Below are 24,179 nucleotides of genomic sequence, written 5' to 3'. Positions count from 1 at the left end.
ATTGCACACGAATTTGAAATTTGCACTGCATTTTAGGGTATTTTAGCGAATAAATACGATATTTTTTTAATATCCTAAATTTTGAATATTAATATGATATTGCACATTGATTTTATTCGTGTTTAACTTAATCATACCGCCGCCATCAAAGTGACCCGATGTGCACTACATGGAGAATGACGATCGGATTTTGTACATCATGTGGCTCTGAAATTCATCGGTGAAAATTTGTACATACCTACTGATCTGAATATAACAGATAGCTGACGCACCAATTTCACTGAAGTCAATAAAAGATCATATTCATCTATTTTCATAAACCCACACATACACGTAACATACATATACACGTACTTATACATAAAAAATAAAAGTTTAAATTTTATTTAAAAAAATCAGTTTTTTCAGAGCCACGTGATGTACAAAATCCGACCGTCATTCTCCATGCCGTGCACATCGGGTCACTTTGATGACGGCAGTATGATTGAGTTAAACACAAATAAAATCAATATGCAATATCATATTAATACTCAAAATTTATGATATTCAAAAAATACTGTATTTATTCGCTAAAATACCCTAAAATGCAGTGCAAATTTCAAACTCGTGTGCAATTAACAAAAAACAACGTATCGACATGTATTTTTTCTTAATTGCTTAGAAAAGAATGAACTTTAAGAATCTGGATTAATATTAGCCAGATTTTAGAAACTTGTGAAATATAATAACAAACTTTTACTTTTTTTAATTAAAAAAAATGTGTTTGGTTTTCATGCGATACAAAAGGTTCGCACTTAATAAATCAAACTTTCGCCGAGGGATTCTCAAAGTAGGGTCTTTGCCCTTTAATTTAAAAAAAAAGTACATGTAATTTGGATGATTTTCCGCAAAGTTGCATCACTTTGAAGATTGCCTAAAAATTGATCAAAAATTTTGTTTTGTTTTTTTTTGCGCCAGTGTATATGTGCATTTTGAAAAAAGAAAATTAACCTAACCGAATTTTTATAGTGGCAAGCATTCTAAGGTTTTTGGGGTCGCTAAATTCGAATTTACGATCTAAATTGCAAAATTTAAAATGGCGGATCCAAAATGACCCATTAAAGTTTTCAAAAATAATCAGATTTTATGAAAATGGGTTCTACAGGGTGTCGTGTAAACCTTCCGTTAACGCTTACAAGGAGGTAGAGCGCATTAAACTAAACAGAAAAGTCCTTTACCATTTTCCAATTTTCACAATAGTTAATGAGTTATTGATTACACAGGTACACAAAAAAGTAGTGTTGTTAATTAGGAAAAAATGAGCCAATTCAGCAATTCTGAACTTTGGATTTGAATTTAGTGAATCAAAATACATAAGGATTGACTAGTCTGGTCCGCCGGACCAACCACTTTTTTGTGTGCCTGTGTAATCAACAACTTATTAACTGTTGCAAAAATTGGAAAATGGTAAAGGACTTTTTTGTTTAGTTTAATGCGCTCGACCTCCTTGTAAACGTTGACGGAAGATTTACACGACACCCTATATTGAATTCGCCATTTTAAATTTTAAAATTTTGATCATAAATTCGAAATCAATAACCCCCAAAATGTAAAGAATAAATTTGTGAATAAAATTGTAAACCTTTTTTACCACAAAAATGGCATAGAATATTGATTTTTGTTTCACAGTTGAAAGGTTAATTATATTATTTGTACTTTTTTTCGTGAATTTTTTAAACATATTAATAAATATTTACAATTTTTACACTGTACAGATTCTTGGCATCTGGTGATTCCACGTCTTCTATATCTTACCGATATTGGTTTGACAACCATAAGCAACATTATTGGCGAAACATTGTTAAAGAAGATAGAAGTACTTCCTCTTAAAGAATCTTCCATATGGAAGATTCTTTAAGAGGAAGTACTTCTATCTTCTTTAACAAAAGAATATCTTTAAAAATATTTTTTGTTTTAAAAAAATTATGGAATTTTAAATATTGTATTGAAGCAATTAATGGAAACATACCTTGATATAAGTATGAACATATTATCTTTTATTATCTGATGGGTAGTGTCCATTTTATACTGTGCATCTAAGATGCTTCCTTCATTTTCAGTGTCCTACAATACGGGTCGTCGTATTTTAATTATAAAAATTGTCACAGCATTGTATTGCTTAAAATATGCAATGTTAAGTATATTTTTACATTTGTGGATATTAGAGCTTACGGTCGACGCAGTGATAGTAATATTTTTTTAAATTCTTTGGTCAATCATTTTATAATAAACGAATGGATTCACCAGAACCAGATTACATCGGATGGACATCTTACTCTACATTTTTGTAGGCGATAAAGCTTTCCAATTATTAGAATACTTACTTCGACCTTCCAGGAAGAGAATGTTTAAGTCAAGATTAAACAATTTTTAAATATCGTCTTACAAGGGGATCTTACGGGTCATGGGTCATCGATTTTTTTCATACTTATAAGATTTAAAGATCAGTACCCGGACATCAATTTCCTAAAGCAGTACGATGCGCTTTTCAAAAATACTCGAGAAAATCGATTTTGAAGATTTCCGATATCTTTAAATACAGAAAATTTTAGGTCCCCTTGTTAGTCGAGTTAGAAGAACTATTGAAAACACTTTCGACATTTTAGTGAGTTGTTTAGTGGAGAATTTTGAAACGTTCTATAATTTCTACTATTCAAAAAACAATGAAAATAGTAATATGTCTCCATAATTGGCTTTGCTTACAAAATATTGAAGAAAATCAATGGTTGATCAAGATGGACCAGATAGTATAATTTTTGGTTCTTGGAGAAATTACATTTAAAAAAGTGCATTTTGTGAGATAAGTAAGTGTGGTACTAATAACAGTAGTCGCTGAGCTAGAAAATCCGAGAAGAATTTTGCAGATATTTCACTAAAGGAGCTGTTTCAATAATTTTAAACTGTATCATTAATAAATAAGTATAGCAGCGATTGTTCTGAAAAACTATTAATTAGCTTTGTAAATGTTTTTAATAATACTAATTTTTATCGTTTATTTTAGTAGTAACGTATATAATTGCTAGTACCTTGGTGACAAAAGATGGTTCTTATCCTTATAATGTTATCAATATGTAACTCTACGTCACACTTCATCTATTTAATCACCAACATTAATGTAAAATTAATCAGAGAATAACATAACTCAGATTTTACACTGGTTTTGATGAGATAGATAAGCTGTTGTGTGATAGAATTGTGATCAGTTAAATGTTGCTGTAATTGTCAATGAATATTAACTATTAATTAGTTTGAATAAAACTTTAAATAAATGTTTTTAATAACACTAATTTTTATTGTTTGGTTTACTAGTGACATATATAATTGCTAGTACCTTGGTGGCAAAAGATGGTCCTTATTTTTACAATATTATCAATATTTAATCAATGCACAATTCTATACATCACACCTCATTTATTTAATCAACACCAATGAAAAATTGAAAACAAAATTACCTTTTTGAAAAAGATCAAAAAGCGCGTCAAATGTATGGTGTTTCTTTAAGGAAAAAAATTACAAAATCCAAGATAATACTTTTGATCATATCAAATTCAACCTAAGTGATCTATAATCTGTAAATACTACAAAATGTATCCATATATGATATCCACACGTTCAGATGCACGCACAAAAGAAAAAAAAGAACTAGCAAATTATTCGGTTTAGCGGCGCCTAGTTTTTGTAGTAAAATATTTATTTGCTTCCTATAGAAAAGGCTTCCGGATACATGCCGCGTCCTGGTACAACATTGCGCCGACGTTTCGCAAACGTTGCAGTTTGCATTATCAGAGATAGGAGCTCCGATACTGAGCTCTCTTGAATTGTAACCGTCCTTGTATACTCCTTATCCTGGTGGTAGGGATGGAGTTGAGAAGAGAGGGCGGAGTTGTTCGTCTAATAGTAGCACAGTTCATTGGCCTACTATTGGTCAACTGTTGGCCAATCTTAATAAAATATTGGCTTACTATTTGCCAATTAATATGTGCTGTTCGGAAATGTTTTTAATTGATCAATTAAAAAATCGAGAGGACAGTGTGCCAAATCAGGGCTGTCTGATAACCTTTATCACGGTTAAGGTTATCGGGATGTTTCAAAATTTCTAGACTTTCACGATGTTTCCTGGCAAAGTAACCTTGAGAAGGAGCTAGCATTGTAGCTTTTTCGTATTGCACGGAGTGTCCAATCTCCATCCAATGTTCGGCTAAGGCTGATTGAGAAAAGTGGCCGTATTTGGTACACCGTTGATGTTCTTTGATTCGTGTACTAATCTTTCTCCCGGTTTCTGCTATGTACACTTTTCCGCAAAAGCAGGGGATTTTTGTATACACCTGGTGATTCTAAGCGTGGTCTCTAATCCTTTGGATTAGGAAGTAACTGGAAAATCTTCCTTTGTGGTTTGAAGATCACTTTTATATTGTGTTTACGCAAAATTTTGCTGATACGTTGTGTCGTATCTTGAAGATACAGAAGGAAAGCCATCTTGTTCTCTTCTCTTTCTTCTTCTTCCTCTTCATTTGGCGTCCCGATGTTGTTGAGACTGGAAATTTTGTTCTTCAATCTTTAGACTGTTTGACTGATATTTCTTCTACTATATCCCTACCCCTCACTCCCATCCCTACCACCAGGACAAGAGGTATATAAAGACGGTTACAATCCAAGAGAGCTCAGTATCGGAGCTCCTAGCCCTGATGATGCAAACAGCAATGTTTGCGAAACGTCGGCGCAATGCTGTACCAAGACGCGGCGTGTATCCGGAAGCCCTTTCCATAGGAAGCAACGTCAATGATCGTGAAAGCTTTAAGTCCAAAATATTTATTTGTAATATTTGTAATTTATTTGTATTAAAATACTTATTTGTCAATATTATGTCCTTTATTTTTTACTAATGTGCTTCTTGACAATTGTTCTTTACAGACGCACAGCATCCTCACATCGGCGCACAGCAGCCAATAATTTTATACGAAAGGCTGATATTTATAATTTAATCTTGTATTTAAGATTTTCTTAAATGTATAATTAAATAACCTTTGTTAACAAAATTGTATCTAAAGACAAACTTAAGACAAACTTAAAGCCATATCAGACTAGAGATTGAGATTGAGATTGAATTGGAATTTGACTATTCAAAGCAAAATTAAAGAATATTGGTTTTGTTCCTAATTGGTTACATTTCAATTCAATCTCAATATTAATCTCTTGTCTGAAACAAGTTTAATGAAAAATCATACTATGAATGCCAGCCAAAGAATAAACATATATTTTTATAGATTGGCGCATATCTCTTCATATTATTATTTTTATTAAAAAAAAACTTAATACTCTCATTTTGTAGTGTTTATTCTTAATTGGCGCAAAATATTTACATATCATTATTTTTGTAGAAAAATTAATTTGCGTGTGTGAATACAATAATTTTTTATTTAAAATAAATGTCACTTTAATAATCAAAGTTATACCATTTTAGGAATGTATATTACTTAGGTTGAATTTGATCAAAAGTTTTAAGTTTTATCTTGGATTTGTGATTTTTTTTGTTATAAAAAAATATCATTTAAATAAAAAATATTCTTGGATTTTTTATTATCTTGGATATTGTAATTTTTGCATTAAACGTACGTGTAATGCCATCAGTAATCCATGAAATTTGAGATAGCAAGTCTTATCATATAAATTATTTCCATAAATATTGTTTGAAATTTATTAGATTTATTGTATCACTTTTTAATTACATTGGATGTACCAGCCATGAACAATGTACAAATTACATACACGTACAATTACATACAATTTTTAAACAATGATTTTTTTAATTATTTTACATTATATATATTTTTTCTGCGTAATTATACTTTACAGATTATTTTCCTGTAATCCTGCTGTGATATTACAGGCAGTATTATCCTGTAATCTCGGGAATATTAAAGGCAATATATTATAGACTAGATATTACAGGTTATTTTCCTGTAATCTGAGCGTGTAGTGCAAAAATACTACAGAAGATTACAATATTTCAGCCTGTAATTTTTTGTAATACTTTTATGTAGTTTCTGTAATATAATTTTCTATAATCCGCTGTAGTTTCTTTCCGTAAGGGAAATAACATGTGGAATAACTTATAAAAATATGTTTTGGCTCTGTTCTTTTGATAAAGTATAATATTTGATAAATTATATATATAATTTAGAATTACATAATTTTAAAATATTGATAGTATTAATTATATAAAATATTATAATAATTATTAATAATGTTTATTAATCACTCTTTAAATAATAATTAATAGTTTTTGGAAGTTTTCGTTTATATATGTTATGTTTTGATTACGTTTATATAAATTAAGAAATAAAAACGTAAAATCAAAAATATTATATTTGTTAACCAAGAAGCAGGATCAAATTATGATGTCATAATAACGTTACAGATTGATGGCGAGAAATAGAATCAAAATATTATGTCATAAAGATGTCATTGAATAACGTCATTATACCGTCATTTAAATGTCACGGCATTTTGATTATAAGACGTCATTCGTACCAATATAATCAAAATTTGACGTCAAAATGACTCGTGTTTGCTACCTGGGTATATGTCGCTATAGCGCTGTCTCTTTCCCTTTACTCGGCAACAGTTTTCATAATCAATGCGCGGTCCAGTAGTTTAAGATAAAAACTAATTCGCCACTAACCTCGCGTACGTCAACACGTCACCAACTTCGAACTGTCACATCATAGACGTGAAACTCGTCGTGGATTAACCATACTATGTCATACTATGTCTATGGGATTAACTATTACCTCGACGCGGCCGGCGCGGATGCGACCGCCAATTATGACACGTAACTTCTCGTATTCGTGTCAACTCGTAAATAAATAAAATCGTAAGCCATCTATCGCGCAGAAAGCAAGTACAAATTTCTACCATCTGTCCCGGGCGACGACGACGATAATAACGACAATAACGATGTTTCTTAAAATATTTTTACTTTTGATGGGAAACTTTAAATTGCGATATATTCGTTCGTAAGTCACGTAGCGGAAAAATAAAAACACTTTTGTTATATAAATCGGATGCAAACTATCTATTAATCCTATTTAGAAATCAATCGATTCAGCCGTTATTGAGATCCAATAATCTAGGGAATCTTGGAAACGGCGTCTCGCGTAAATAGAGGCACGGCAGTGCCTCGCACGCGTATACTTGGCGCGAGGCACTGCCGTGCCTTTTGATACCAAAAAGGTTCTCGTTATTGAACTTCTAAAATAAGAGTTTTTTTATTATCATGATTTAGCCTTGCTTTTACATTTTGTATTTCTCCGCATCGATGTAATCAATTCTATAACACAAAATAAAAAAAAACTTTTAAATTATAAAAGTTTGTCTACTTCATCCAATCAAATCTTTTCGAGTTTAATTACTGAGATTTTTATTTAATCGTATCACACTTGTTCTTCATCGTTCGGCATTTTGTTTCTCCTAATTATGATCTTTCCATCAGCTGCAAAATACAATTTTTCAAAATATCTAATTTTATCTAAATATAAAAATTAATATACAGTATTAATTTCGTTATATTAGGTAATTTCGTCAGATTAGGTTATCAACATTCCTATACAGCACTGAAAGATTGCATCCACTTTGTAACAATTTTTTACCTCACAACGCATATTAAAATGATTACGTTAATATTGTTATGAGTGACACACTCATAATGATAAGAAAGGTGTCAGTAGCACGATGACGTAAGTCGGTCAGCTGCAGCAGTCAGCATCGAGCGCATTGCGCGAGGTTCCGCGCAATCCGTTCGATAATTAGCGCAATGCTCCTTAGACAGCACTTGCTGTCTAAGCAAGAATTTGGAATACTGACCGATTTACGCCCTCACGCAATCCTCTCCTTTTTTTGATCCAACTACCAAATTATCGGATATATAAACCGCCGAAAGAAAGTAAGGGACGGCTTAATCCGAAGTAGACAAATCAAGATAACACACGACACTCTGCTTTGCGGGGTCATGTATCGCGACATAAACCATTATAACATACACAACCACGACTGTGCAAGCGCGCACGCGGCGATTCGGATTCAATCGCGCATGCGATCTGATTCACCGGAACGACTCAGCGCTGAGTCCGGAGTGCGTGGATCTCGTGAGCCTGATGATCACGAGCGGGTTAGGCATGTAATGAACTAAGCGATTGATAGTTTCACTGAAACGTCACTTTATTTCAGTCGTAGCACACAATGACGGGTTTCCGTCGGTCCAGAATGATAGTCTCACTGGATTAAATCAGTCATCTAACCACTTCGTCTTTTCAACTAATTCAATAATATTCTTGATAGTCGCCCGCAGTCACACACCGCGGAATTTTTATCGATTCGATTATGCGAGAAATGCACTCGAGAACTTGAGAATACGCGCTTCCGCCTTAAATTGCAGGGCGCGGAGACGGCGATCCGTACACCACAGATATCGTAGGCCGACTGATTATCGCGACGCGGCATCCTGAACACGAACGGGAGCATCATGCTCCTGCTCAGTCCAGGACACCCGGCGTACACGAGCGTCTCAGGGTGGACTTAGAAGGCGAGACCACGCGGACTCCACGAGCGAACGAGCCGCTCGGATCCTCGTTCGCGCGCGACACCCGAAAACACCGTGATCGAGTGTTCCCGCGCGAACAACGACACTCTACCTTGCGGGGTCGTGGACAACGAACTCATAGACGCGACACTCTGCCTTGCGGGGTCGGGATCTATTAGCACTGTAAACAAATAATATAATAAAGTGCTCGAAACGAAGAAACAGTGTGAGTGACTAAATACCCTCCTCGCGAGATCTCTGGCAGTGATCCCAAGCGTACTCCCAACGAGGGGTACAACAATATATATATTTAATATATATATTGAAAATTAATTTAAAAAAGTGGTTTTATTTAAAGAAATAATAAAATGATGAAATTAGTACTGTAAATGATATAATTTTTGAGAAACATAAAAACTTGGAATTACAATAATGTAATTATTATTAATATATTGACAATTAAAAGAAAAAATTATTTTACTTACAATCCCATGTAGCAAGATGTCGTCTAATTGACGGCATTTTTTGGTCATTTTATGACGAACCAGAAGTCATAATGTCGAGATAAAATGACGTCTAAATATCGTAAAACTGACGTACATTTGTCTCATCTTAACGACGTCATATATTAATGTCAAAAATACATCATTATTTTCATATTATTGACGTCATTTTCAAGAAGCTAGTATCGTACATTTGACGGTATTTTATTGTTATTTTTATGACAAAACATAGGTTTTTAGATTACATCTAATAAAGACGACATTTTAACGTCATTTTTATGACTATCCCAGGTAGTAAAAGCCGTTAATTTGACGTTTTAGAAAATATTTCGGCCTACATGTCCTATATATGCAGTACTTGCATTATGAAAATATTGAAGTAACATAATTATAATGTAAAAAAAAAATTACGTTGTTTCTCAACAAGCATCGTGACCCACCACACCATAGTCACATTTGGAATTGCCTAACTTCCGCGGTCACCCATCCAACTTTGAACCGCCGTCGACGTTGCTTCCCACATAGAAATTGGCATCCAGTGGATGTCCAATGGACGTCCATTAAACTTCCATAGATCCATGGGACGTCTATGTCCATGGTGGAAGTCAGATGGACGTTCATTAGAGGTCTAGTAAACTTCCTTAACTCCATTGGAGATTTACCTCCATGGCGGAAGTTAGATAGACGTCCATTAGGGATCTAGTAAACTTTCATGGCTCCATTGAAGATTTACCTCCATGGCGAAAGTTAGACAGACGTCCATTAAAGATCCAGTAAACGTCCATGACTCCATTGGAGGTTTACCTCCATGGTGGAAGTTAGATAGACATCCATTAGGGATTCATTAAACATCCATAGCTCCATTGGATGTTTTCTTCCACAGTGGAAGTTAGATGGACGTCTATTAGGGATCCACTAAACTACCATAGCTCTATGGAACATTTACTTCCATGATGGAAGTTAGACGTCCATTAGGTATCCATTAAACTTACATAGCTGTATGGAACATTTATTTTCATGGTAGAAGTTACCCAGACAACACGCTTATCAGAATGAAAACTTTAAGAGAACTTTTTTAAGAAAACATTTAGATATTTTGGAAATGATGTCCAAATGGTAACATTTATCAGAGACGTCTACTAAGAGAGGTCTTTGAGATATCTCATGGAAGAGTTTCATTTAAGTTTCTTGAAAATGTTATCCTTATGATATCACAGCTAAATGATATCAGCTTAATATCTCATAAAAGATATCACAATGCTGTCTGATTTTTGAGCCGTCCATGCGCGTCGTAGTTGACTCAGAAATCAGACAACACTATAGCATCCTGAATGAGAGATCCATTTGATATTAAAAAAAATTATCATAAAGATAATGTTTTCAAAAATAACGGTTTGTCTACAATTACTGCGCACAAAAAAATGCACAAAATCTAAATTTATCATGTACTGAATACAAAAACAGAATAATAAATGTACTATTCAATTTTTCTTAGAATATATGATCTATATAGTTAAAATTATCTAATTAACCATTTGAACGCTTCAAAGTATTAATGCTAAATAGATCGCAATTTCCATCAAATTATTAAGGTTATGGAAAAAGATAAATTTAACAATGAAATTAATAAGTAAATAAATTAATGCTATTTATTTTTAATGTTTTGCAAAATTTAATTGCTTTTATAAAAAATAATATAATTGCGTCAGTTTATAACATATAAGTATATGTAGACAATAACAAGTACCCATATCGATGAGTCAAATTGGCATAGCAGATAGAGTACAAGGTTTGTAATCCTAAGGTCCCGGGTTCAAAACCAGAGGCAAGTAAGAATAAAATAAAATAATATAATTTAAATTTAATTAATTAATAAAAATTTGTCCTAAATTTAGTATGTACTGTTGATAAAAATAATTTAAAAGAAATAAAATTTTTATTTTAAATTTTTATTTTGTCAATCATCCATCGAAGCTCCGTGAAGCCTCTATTAATGATCCACAAAACGTCCGTAAGTCATCCATCGAGGCTCCGTGAAGCCTCTGTTAATGATCCACACAACGTCTAATAGACCTCTTTGACGACCTCTATTGAAGGTCTAATAGACGTCCACAGTGCGGAACTGTGGATTTCTAATGGCTCTATATTGGACGTCTAATGGACGTCCACTGGAAGTTTAAACTTAATTATTAATTTTTTCTAAAGACAAAAAACTTTAGAAAACATTACATAAAATTTTGCAAAATATTCTGCAGAAAAATTCTAAAGGCGAAAACTTTGTACAAAAATCTGTAAAAACTACAGAAATTCATGCACAAAAATATGCAATTTTTTGTGCAGTAATTTTTGCATAATATTTTCCTACGGGTTAGTCACTAATAAAACCTTATTAATACGTCGTAAAATGATCAATTAACGTTATTACTAACTAACGTTATTAATTAATCAAGAATATGACGTTGAAAATACGTTGTAGGATGGATAAATGACTGACGTAATTAATAGGTCAAAAAATGACTTTACTATTACGTCCTAATTTGGTAACATGACGTCTGCGACCTTAAATGACGAATTATTGGCATCGTATTAACGTCACCTTGCTACCTGGGATATTTCGTCATTTTATCATTTTTTAAATAAGACCAATAGTAATAATTAATATATTATTGTTTCAAGTTTTCATGTTTTTTTTTATCCTCTTTTAAAATAGCCGTGTAACCTTAAAGTTGGCTGCTAATCGCGATTGTATTGTTGCCGCTTTATTCCGATCGTAATTGGCTATCTCGCTTGACTCACTTCGTGTGTGAGAGTTGTAGTTCGACAGTTTTAGTTGACAGTTTGACACTTTGATAGTTTAATGGTGTGATTTGACTGTGGCGATTTGTGGTTAGAAACCGAGAGACAGAAAGACAGACAAAAAGAAAAAGGAAGAAAAAAGAAAGAAGAAAATTAGGTATTAACATTGTGTAATGATATGTACCCGATAAAAATTTTTTTATGTAAAAGTATATAAAAATCTATAGAATTATGTATCAAAAATGTCTATGCAAAATTTTATATTGTATATTTTTATATAATTTTACATAATTTTATATAATTTTATATAATTCTGGTATAATTCTATCATTTTTACGTGGTTTGATATGAAAAATTTTTTATCGGGAAAATATTACTCATATATAATCATATGTAATTAAATATAATTATGTATAATTATATATAATTGTAAATATGTAATTTTTTCCGGTAAAAAATTTTTCACAATAGCATGTATAAATCTATAGAATTATATCTAAATTATATAATTAATATGCTATCGTTTTAAGTTTTCATGTTTTTTTTTATTCTATAATAAAAAAGACCATGTAGACGCGAAAAGTGCGCATTTGATCGCGCCGTATTGTTGCCGCTTTTCCGCGATGCTGATTGGTTTGATCGTTTGACTTCGTGTTGCAAGAGTTATAATTTGACAGTTTAGGTAATATAGGCGTGCGTAAAGCGCGCGCTGCGTGCTAGTCTTCTTGAAAAAGGAAATGTTTGATATTGTTGTCGTTTTTCCCAGGTGCTAATTGGCTATCTCGTTGTCAAATGCGTTGTGACTTGCTTTACTTTGTGTCATTTTCAGCTGTCAAAATGGAAACTTCGGAACTGTTATTGCAATTGAATTTTGACAGCTGTCAAATTTGTTGTATAGATGGTTATCTATACAATTATTGTTACAATTTATTTTTAAAAGGTAAAAAACAAAAAGCTAAATAACGCACGTGAAGCGCGCGTCTGTAGTATCTAGTCGTCATTAAAATTTTAATGTTTTTATATTAATTTGACCACAAGCGATTGTTTTGCTATATTTAACCTTTAAATATTTATATAATATACCATTTAGCAAATATAACTTTTAGAAATAATAGTCGAGATTATAAATTTTGTAGAACTGTGATATATATACGTAATATAAAATATTATTGTTTGAAGATATATTATCTGAAAATAATTGATATTTTATTTACTTCGAAATTCGTTTTTGGTTTTACTGGTCAATGATGATTCAGCGACAGCGCTAAATATTAAACAAATTGAACTTCATCTCTTTGAAGCTAGCGTCAAAGCGAAATCACGTGACCTATATCAACACTTATTTTCAGCATCTCATGAATTGGCACCTTTATAGGCCAAGTTATGCCAAATATTTTTGATGAAGTTGAAACAATAAAATACTATTTGTATTAAAACAAAATTATTCTTAAATAAGAATTCGAGAATATATATCATTTGGGTTGAGTTAGATAATAATGAGCTTAAATTTTATATTAATTAGCATAATTTTGTAATATCGTTATTTCTTCAAAGAGAATTAATGTTATTGCTATTTGGATTTTTTTTTTTTAAGTATAACAATTATTTTTTGAGGAGTGCATCTATTTGTTAGCTTTTTTACTTACTTTTGAATAAGTCTTTTTATGTCAAAAATATAAGTTTGTTTACTGATAATATTACAAGAATGTTTATTGTATGAGACAAAATAAATATAATTATGAATTCATTTTGACAACACATATATAGTATTTCGTTAGTAAATTTATATTTTGTAATTATCGTAGTATTCTATATAATATTAATTATACGCATATAATGTGCAAATAGGTTTCGTAATAAAAGTATAATAACTTTATTGCATATTTGTATAAAAATCTTAACATTGTTTAGGCGTTTGATTCGTGTCACTTTTATCACTTATTATAGCAGCATGACTAAAGCGTAAAATGATAACTCTATAATTCATGAATTTGAATCATTAATAATTAAAAAAATATTTTAGCCTTGAATTAGATTTTTTGTCTTGCAATATTCCAAAAAATATGCTTTTAAAAGTACCGACAAAATACTCATATTTCTATAATTTCAGATATTATTAAGAAAAAAATTATTAGATGTAAAAAATATACATAGAGTTACTAACTTCTTTAGTCTGATATCTTTTAATCTATACTTGCAAAAGTAATTAAAGTCATACGTTATTTCAAAATTTTAATAATTATATTTTTTTTCATAATTTTAAAAATGTATTTAGATATTTTACACCTTATGCTTTTACATTTTTTATCTCATAAACCAACAAACATTTTTTTACCAATGAATGAAATTAAATGGTTTATTTTTAATTTTGAATAAAGGTATATTTGAATAAATAATGATAATTAAGTTCTTGAATAAAGAATAATATTTATTTTTACTTTCTAAATAAAATTTTTGTGAGTTTTTCATATATGTATATATATATAGAGGGGGGTTCCGTTGCCTACAATTCCGATTGCCTACAGCTTCGTTTGCACACAAATTTTGCAGAGCTGCTTGATTATCTATATTCCCGATTGCCTACAGCTTCGTTTGTACACACGAAAATAATTAAGGTACAAGAGTAGGATTGCACACATGACATTATTACGCACATACGTGTTGCACACACGATAATATTGCGCCCAGACACATTGCAAAAATAACTAGTACACACATGCACATTGCGCACATGCACATTGCACACTTGATAATATTGCGCTGATACACATTGCACACATGACACTATTGCACACATGCACATTGCACACATGACATTAATGCACACATAAGCAGTAACCTGATTGATGGCCGTTTTACACATCTGGGACGCTCCCGGGGAAGGCGCGCGCGCGTGTGTGCAATCCTACTTTTGTACCTTAATTATTTTTGTGTGTGCAAACAAAGCTGTAGGCAATCGAGTAGCTCTGCAAAATTTGTGTGCAAACAACCCACACAGCACGGGGAGCTCCCGAGGAGCTTATAAAATTTTTCATAAGCTTCATTTAAGCTCCAAAAAAATTCGCACGGAGCTTCCTGGGAGCTGCTATGTCCGCTTTTGAGAGCTCCTTGAGAGCTTCATTTGAGCTCGTAGGGAGTTTATAAATCATGTTTTAAGAGCTTCCTGCGAGCTTCAAAGTAATTCTCGAGAAATTTCTATATAAGCTTCCCAGGAGCTCTTATGTCCGCTTTTGGGAGCTCCCTGAGAACTTAGATGAAGCTATCAGGGAGCTTATATAGAAGCTTCACGGGAATTATTTTGAAGCTCGCAGAGAGTTCTTAAAACATTATTTCTGAACTCCCTGCGAACTTAAATAAAGCTCTCAGGGAGCTCTCAAAAGCGGACATAAGAGCTGCCGGAAAAAATTTTATTTTTATATTTTCTCAATTTTCGGAAGCTTTATCTGAGTTGCGAAGACCCACGAACTCTCTTTGTGTAACAAAAACAATATATACTACACTTTGCTGCTAGTGAAGTACTAACTGCTAGGTAAGCCGTGAGTGATGGTTTTCTTTTATAAGCCTTTTGGAGTAAATTTTCTCACGAGAAGGAGGAGCGCCGTGCCTTCGCCTAGCGGCGATCTTGCGAACTACTCGCGGCTATATGACTATACATGCAGTACATTAATTTACCCGATATGTTCAATCTCTGGAAGTTTGTTTTGTCGAATTTTGTAAACTTCTTGAAAACTCAGCAAAACGAACTCCCTGGGAGCTTGTTTTGTCGAATTTTGTAAGCTTCTCGGAAACTCAATAAAATGAACTCCCTGGGAGCTTGTTTTGTCGAATTTTGTAAGCTCCTCGGGAGCTCAGCAAAATGAACTCCCTGGGAGCTTGTTTTGTCAAATTTTGTAAGGTTCTCGGAAACTCAGCAAAACGAACTCCCTGGGAGTTTGTTTTGTCGAATTTTGTAAGCTCCTCGGGAGCTCAGTAAAATGAACTCCCTGGGAGCTTAATCGGAGCTTTGTGCTGTATGGGAAAGCTATAGGCGATCGGGATTATAGGTAAACGAAGCCCACACTATATATATATATAGTATATATATATATATATATATATATATACTATATATATATATATACACAAATATATAATATATATATAAGTATATATATATATATATTTATATATATATTTTTTATACTAAGTGAACAGACTTCTATTAGCACAATATAAAATTGTTTATTAATATATTACATATTTCTTTTTCAGGATATGCAAAATTTAATTTTGTCAATGTTAAAAGTCAATTCAATGGAACGCCCGTATATATATAGTGTGATAGAGAGCGTGCACGATGCTATTACCAAATTAAAAGATAAAGCATAGTTACATATTGTGATATAAAATTTTGGATTGTGATGACTGGACTATACGTTTAGGAAAAAAGTACAGAATTTTATTTACAGATTTATACGAGAAATGTAAAATGGATGCAATTATGTATAGTACAATATTATACAGGTCTATACATAAAAAATATCAAATTTCATCAAAACAATAAATTCATCAAAAAAATCTTTCCAACAACTAAGTGAAAGATTACTAAATAATTTTACGATAAGATACGAAATAATGAGAAAAATATATAAAGCACTATTTGAAGACAAAACTTGTAAACATTTACAATGTATTCTTTTTATTCTATTATACATGAATATAATGTAATTATTTTATGTAGAAAATAAAATATGTGAAAATAATATTGTAATGTATGCAATTTTTTAAATAGGTATTCCAATCTAGAAGCCAAATCTTTACGTTATTTTTGCGATTTTTTAAAAGAAAGTATAAGTTTTTTTTTCACATTAATACATATTTACGTTTCTATTTTTTAAATTAAAAAGTAACTATATAATAAATAAGCGCTGCATTTAATATTGAAGATTGTTAAAAAAGTTGGTCCACGGCTCTTATGATTTCGGCTGTTTTACTCATCTGAAATAAAAAATCAAATTCTTAATTAGTATGAGTTTGGCTATAACAGAATATTTTTAAAAAAATCATAAGAGCTTCAAAATTCAAGCGAACGAAGCGAAAACACTGGCAGCGTCGCAAACAAATAGGCGACCGATACACCCCATAAAGAACATGATGCTCCATAACTTATTGTTTGAGATTCGCGAACTTCGTTTCCAACTCGGAAACCGAAGTAAACCCTCCGCCGAGAGAAACGGCCAGGAATGCGCGACACCCTAATAGCCACGGCACCAGCGCGGAACTAATATGCAGTATTTAAGTTTGAAAATAGCACGGGATATGATCCCCAAAATTAATGGAACTTCGAGGGATCGGATACATGAGTTTTTAAACGCGGGCTCCTACGTAATGAAAAATATACACCCGTCGGATGAACTTACACTGCTCGACGCGATATTATATACAAAATTCAAGGGAAAAGCGATGACTTCCACATCTGCGATATAAAAATTACGAATAACTAAAAAAAGGAATTAGAAAACGAATATCTAGGAAAACGCAGTACTACCTATCTGCAGCTCGAATTTAACTCCTTAAAACAGAAGGCGAACGAGATCGCCCAGAAATTCGGACGACGAGTAAACAAGCTTGCCATGAAACGAGAAACAAGCTTGTCACGCGTGTTCACGTTCCGCCGCGCGGAACCGCGATGCGGAGCAAAAACGATACGAGGGTGGACGTTCCCTCAAATACCTCTCAACTTCTCGTTGAGCGATCCGCGGAAATTATCAGTAAATGTTGGGCGCCAGACACGCACTTCTGTCGCGTCGAATCACCAACCGATCCCGCGAAAGTAGCACCAAAATCCCGCTTCACACTCGCTCAGAGTAATTAGCGATTTCGATTTCGGTAGAGGGGCGGGGCGATATGTCGCAGGCGAACGTTCGTTCACGCGAGACGAGAAAAGAAATAATTTACACTTCTATTATAGAACAAATTAATTGCGTTTATTCGAGAGAAAGAAAACGGAATGACGGCCGCGCTACGGGTCCTCTCTTGCGAACGGGTAATAGCTCTTTCCGCTATTACCTGGGGCCACGATCCTCGGCAAGCGCATTCTACGCACGTAACGCTTCGATACGCGAACTCTAGTCTCCGCGAGCTCCCGGCGGCCTGCTGCGCTTGGGAGTTGATAGCTCGTCCGAACACTAATTAGTACGTCCACGCGTATTGCACTACACTAAAGAACTCGACCTCAGAACGCGAGCGCGATCCGCCAACTCGTGAGTGGCTTTACAATTCTCACCAAACTACACGGGCAACCTCATCGGTTACCTCGTCCCTCCGTTCTTGCCAAGATCCTCGCTCGACACGGGATGCTCGTCCTTCTCTCGCCACGACAAATCTCAGAGGATGGCCGAATTGCCGAAGCGTTAATCACAACGGCTGGTGCGGAAGAAGAGCGATTGAGACGCGAGGTGCTCGATCGCAAGTCGATGGTGCTCCCCATGCAGGGGGGGCGCTACTTGGCTGCGTGTGGCGTTAGGGGTACGCGTTACACGCTTTGCGACAGCTCGCTCTCAACGACGTACGCGACCCAATTTCGCGAGGCGTCTTTCGATTACGGGGTCCTTGATCCTCTTCTCTTGCTGGCGGCTCTCTGGTTCAATCAATCTCTCAGGGGTCGATACGGGAGGGTCGTAATAGCTGGAGGATCCTCCACCGCTAATGGCTTTGTCGGCTTTTCCGTTGTAACGCCTCATCGAGTTTTCTGTTGTGCCACTTTTCTGCGGCCTCCACCAGGGTCTTAAGTCCCCGCGGTACTTTCCTTGTACCTCAGCCCTGTCTTCGACTTCCTTTGCGCCAAGGCTAAATTTCTGCGCGATGTTCCTCGGTGTTTTTCGACGAGTGAAGCACCCGATACACAAAATACAAAGAAAATGTAATTGGAAATCCCAAATAATATCGTTAATGTGGGCCGTCGAGGATCACAATACGCTCCTCGCACCTCCTGGCCGCTCTCGCTAGCGCGAGCTCGGGCCTTGTGACGGCGGAGGAATGCTGCGACGCCGCAGCGAAACTGCAACGTCACAACTCCTTCACGCCAAGAGCGACCGTACCACCTGCAGTTGCCCCTTCTAGTCATTCGCTTTCGGGGTACACCGTTTCAATACGCTATAGTGATCGAAATTCCCAGCTCACGGGCCACTAAGAATCCGACAAACACAAATTCAAACACCAAAGAACACTAAAAAAGAAAAACAAAAAATCTCGCACGAATTTTTTTTCGTTTGTAGCGATTCTTCAAACCGCGTTTCCGCCCGCAGCACGACCGCCGGACTCGCGGCCTCATAGAACGAGCTTGCTCGCCTCATGCAACATTCCCGCGCGGTTGGAGGACAACACGAAAATAAATTTTCTCCCTTCTCTAGGGCAGCTCAACGAAGTTAGCCCCCCCACTTTGACTTTTCTTAATTTTCTTTTTACCAATCGTTTGGTGGTCGTTTGGTAGTGTTTGGTACCGTATTCCAAACGTTTGGTGGTTCCTCGTTTTTTCAGGAAATCAAAAACAAATTTTAATTCTTCTGTTAGCCCCCCCACTTTGACTTTTCTTAATTTTTTTTTTTTTTTAATCGATTGGTCGTTGCTTGGTGATGTTTGGTACCGTATTCAAAACGTTTGGTGGTTCCTCGTTTTTTCAGAAAATCAAAAATACATTTTACGCGACTGACCAATCAGGAAGCTTGTTTAAAGGCAAACATTGGGTCTGTTCACATTGCTTCCAACGCCCGGATATATATTTATCTCGTTTCAAGTGTACAAACATTTTTGAGGATTTCAAGCAACGCAAACAAACCTATTAATTACTATCATAACATTAATTACTATCTCAACATTGCGTTAAATAACATTAACACCCGATTCGAGCGCGTTGTCCTAAAGGCCATTACACATAAAATTCCGGACAACACAATACTTGATTGGGATTGGTCCATTTTCTTACAATGTAACTACACCTTAGTTGCACATCGGCGTAATAAGATGATTTTTGGTGATCGTTTGGTACATGTAACATGTCACATCGACGAAATGTAGCGACACGAACATTCTCCGCGGCCATGTGCGCATGCTCTACGGTTATACGTACATGCTTTGCGGCCATGGCTGCGTTCCGTTTCAACGCATGATGCGCATAATGCATTGTTTATCCTTGTTTAACGTTTGACAAACAACAAAAATGAACGATGCATCATGCGTATTATGCGTGAAACGGAACGCACCCCATATACGCATTCTCGGTGGTCATGGTGCATGAAATAAAGGCGCGAATTTAAAATGTATGTGTATCTGTAATGATTTCTTTGTATTTTAATGGTATATTAAATGCCCAAATTCAAGCAGTTTTTACATATGGTTTCTAGTAACTATATAATATATTATGATACAAATGCATACGAAAATGCGTGAAAGTATAAAGATCTTGTTAATCTTTTGCATGGAAAGTCGCAAACCCATGTGGTGCAGAGAATGCTTTGCACACACACACACACACACACACACACACACACGGGGGGGTGCAAGGGGGGCCTTCGGTTGCCAATGTACATTGCAAGCAAAGTAAAGTCCACATGGGTTAGCGACTTGGACGGGGTGGGTGCGGGAGGGGGGGCCGAAGGCCCCCCTTGCACCCCCCCGTATGTGTGTGTGTGTGTGTGTGTGTGTGTGTGTGTGTGTATGCAAAGCATTCTCTGCATCACATGGGTTTGCGACTTTCCATGCAAAAGATTAACAAAATCCTTATACTTCCATGCACTTTCATATGCATTTGTATCATAATATATTATATTGTTACTAGAAACCATATGTAGAAACTGCTTGAATTTGGGTACTCAATATACCATTAAAATACAAGGGAATCATTAATTAATAGGTTTGTTCGCGTTGCTTGAAATCCTCAAAAATGTTTGTACTTGAAACGAGATAAATATGTATCCGGGCGTTGGAAGCAATGTGAACAGACCCAATGTTTGCCTTTAAACGAGCTTCCTGATTGGTCAGTCGCGTAAAATGTATTTTTGATTTCCTGCAAAAACCAGGAACCACCAAACGTTTGGAATACGGTACCAAACACTACCAAACGACCACCAAACGATTGGTAAAAAAAAATTAAGAAAAGTCAAAGTGGGGGGCCTAACAGAAGAACCAAAATTTGTTTTTGATTTCCTGAAAAAACGAGGAACCACCAAACGTTTGGAATACGGTACCAAACACTATTAAACGACCACCAAACGATTGGTAAAAAGAAAATTAAGAAAAGTCAAAGTGGGGGGCTAACTTCGTTGAGCTCTCTAGGGCGGGGTCAGGGCTAGTTTCGCCTTCTCACGCACCTCGAGCGTCGAACAGACGGCATACACACGAAAATAGAAGTTAGGTCTCCCGGTCACCAGTCACTTTACGGAAGGATATAGGAGCGTTTCAGATCTTTAACGTGGATCTTGCTTACCGGATTACTTGAGACTTCTACGAGCTCCTACTGTACGGGCGACAAGATCCGGGCGATTACAAATTCGTGATATTTATCCGCTAACTTCGCCGCTACGTGCTGTGTGGCCGACGACAGCACGTACTGACGCTTCAACACACGATCTCTGATTGCGAACTATCGATCACGTCGACGCAGGTTGTAGTACCTGACTTGTTTCTTTTCCCACGACCCATTCTCTTACGAGACGAATACTTTCCATTCTTTTCCGCCACGATTGCGGGTCCGTAGCTTCGATTTCCGGCTTAGGCTCATCCGGCGCACGAACTAATCCTACCCGTTGCAGTTCTCTACCGAAATTCAGAAAGGCAGGGGACATCTTGCCGACGAATGCCGTGCCGTATTGTACGCGAAACGAAATTTAGTAATATGACGATCCCACTCCCTATGGTCTCGCCCTAAGAACGCCGTAATCATTGTTTTCAATACGCGATTTACTCTTTCAACGGAGTTCGCTTGGGAATGGTATGGCGGTATGGTAGAGTGCGTGATGCCGTACTGGTCGACCAAGGCTTTAATTTCCCTGTTCACGAATTCCATTCCGTTATCGGTTAGCAATACGCGCAGCGGACCCCATTGAAATATCACGAGTTCCTCCACGACCTCTCGAATCTTTTTTCTGGTGGCCTTGCGGAGCAGGCGGCACTCCATTCATTTCCTAAATAAGTTTTGCAGTATCAAGAGATACGCGAATCCCACTTTACTCGTTGGTAACGACCCATTATGTCCGCAACCACGGTCCACGGCGACTCAACGACTCGCTGTCCCACAAGCTCCGCGGGAACTTCTTACTCCACTTTAGTGCGCTGGCGAGTGTCGCAGCGACGAATGTAACTCGCGACGTCTTTAAACATCCGCGGCCAATAGTACCGGGTGGCGAGACGGTAGTAAATTTTCTCTACGCCTAACAAAGGAAATGCACCAAGTGATAATCGCGAACGGATACGTGTTATATATCGTTCGAAAGGTCTTGTCAAGTAGAATTTATGTGTGCAATATTTCGCTTGAATGGCGCCTTTAGAGAGCGCTATGCGCAGTGTAAGTTATAGAGCTAGGTTGGCTCCCCCACGCCAAAAAAACTGTTTCGACCGCCAGCAGCATCTTTTTTTTTATTTTTGTTATTAACAATAAGATAAAATAAAAAGTACAATTTATGTTATATTAAAGTATCTTATTGCCAATAACTTTTTGACTTTTTGGACTCTTTGTACAGATAAACTTTCTGTTTGTGCGTGCGTAGGGTAAACGCGATCGCACGGAGAGAATGCCGGGATCCGTCCCGATAGAAACACGAAGCGAGTGGTTAGGAATGCAATAGGTTCACGGGGGGTGATAGGAAAAAAAGGGAGGCGATGGTGTCACTCACACGTTAATTATTTATTAACAAACGGACGTTCGGAGCGAGGGGCGAACCGTATCTTTTACAACCTTACGGAAATCTTGACACGTCCCGATATTACGCTGCCTGTAATTGATGCGGAAATCTTGAAGAGCCTCTAGATCGAAGCTCTCGCGAATTCGGAAATCTTGCGCGCGATTCGACGGAGATCTTGTGCACGAGGCAGAGGACGTTCGCGGGAAAGATACGGCCACCCGCGCATTAACGTAACGCACTCACACATTCACACGAATACTCGAACGTAAAAATTAATTGACATGGTCGCCGAATTATGGATGGAATGGAAGTGAATCCCCGCAGCTAGGATCGGCGGATGACGCGAGAGATCTGCGGGACGATCTAATGTCGGTGCCAGGCTGCGAGAGACTGGCGAATTTTGCATCGTAAAACAATTACGATCGGAGGCGGAAAAAGGGGCGGTAAGGGAACGGATCTCGAGACTTATTTGGGCATTGATTTTGACGTGCCCTTTTTTGGGCATGTTTATTTGCACAGTTACCACGATGCGAGCAAACGAAAATCGCGCGCAGGAGGAGCTAGTGACAGCGCCGCACGACTAGGTGCATCGAAGAAATGAACTACAAGAAGCTCGATGGCTGTCAGCAGCTCCCACTATTCGCGGATAAAACAGCAAAAAAAAGGAAATGTTAAAATTCTAAAGGAACTGTTATAGTCTCGAACACTTTTGTATAGGTCGAAGCCCCGATTTTTTTGAAACTACGTAGAAATTTCAAAAAATACTTTAAATAAAAGTTCTAGATCTCATCAAAATACACATTTTATGTTCTATTGATTTTTGTCATAAAGACAAAAGTTTTTGAGAAAAACGACGTTAAATGTTCAAAACTTCATAAAACTCATCTACCACAATTCGAGTTTTATTAGTTAATTTTATTAATACCGAAAGGTGCAAAGCTCCTCCTTTGTCCACGTGTTTTTTGTACGTGTTTTCTGCACCTGAAAACGCGTGGGCGGGGGAGGGGCTACGCTTCTTTTCCTGCACCCCCTCCCATTATTTTTTCCTAAACTAACCCAAACACTTTGAAGTCATTATTTGACCACAATTTCAAATCTAAAGTCGCAAATTCATGTGGTACAGTACAAGCGTGGACGTCGTTTCGCTCTGTAAGCAAGGCGAGGGAAGGGGGTTATGGGCAGTGTTATAAACGATCTAGATCAAATGATCTAGATCATTAATCTAGATCAACTTCTATGATCTATTGATCTGGTAAAGATCTTTTTTTTACGATAATCTTTGATCTGATCTAGATTTTTTTAATTATATGATCTTGATCTATAAAAAATTAGATCTCTTTATTACTTGACTCGATTTTAGAGGGTCTCTATTGTGACGTGACGCGT

General features: G+C 35.9%; 1 protein-coding gene across 6 annotated transcripts in view; it reads left to right on the top strand.

The window, feature by feature from the left end:
• Positions 1-16,658, top strand: part of LOC105838696 (serine/threonine-protein kinase 16) — an 81,333-nt gene extending 64,675 nt beyond the window's left edge. For 4 of the 6 annotated variants that reach the window (XM_036289002.1, XM_036289001.1, XM_036289000.1 and 1 more), the window contains one exon: positions 16,168-16,658. In XM_036289002.1, the coding sequence (XP_036144895.1) occupies positions 16,168-16,284 (117 nt within the window). In that variant the 3' untranslated portion in view covers positions 16,285-16,658. The remainder of the gene's footprint in view (positions 1-16,167) is intronic. The other 2 variants (XR_004963908.1, XR_004963909.1) reach the window with 1 other exon arrangement.
• Positions 16,659-24,179: the final 7,521 nt, after the last annotated feature.

Source organism: Monomorium pharaonis, chromosome 6 (genome assembly GCF_013373865.1).
Source record: "Monomorium pharaonis isolate MP-MQ-018 chromosome 6, ASM1337386v2, whole genome shotgun sequence".
Lineage (NCBI taxonomy): Eukaryota > Metazoa > Arthropoda > Insecta > Hymenoptera > Formicidae > Monomorium > Monomorium pharaonis.
This window is presented reverse-complemented; position numbering and strand designations above follow the sequence as displayed.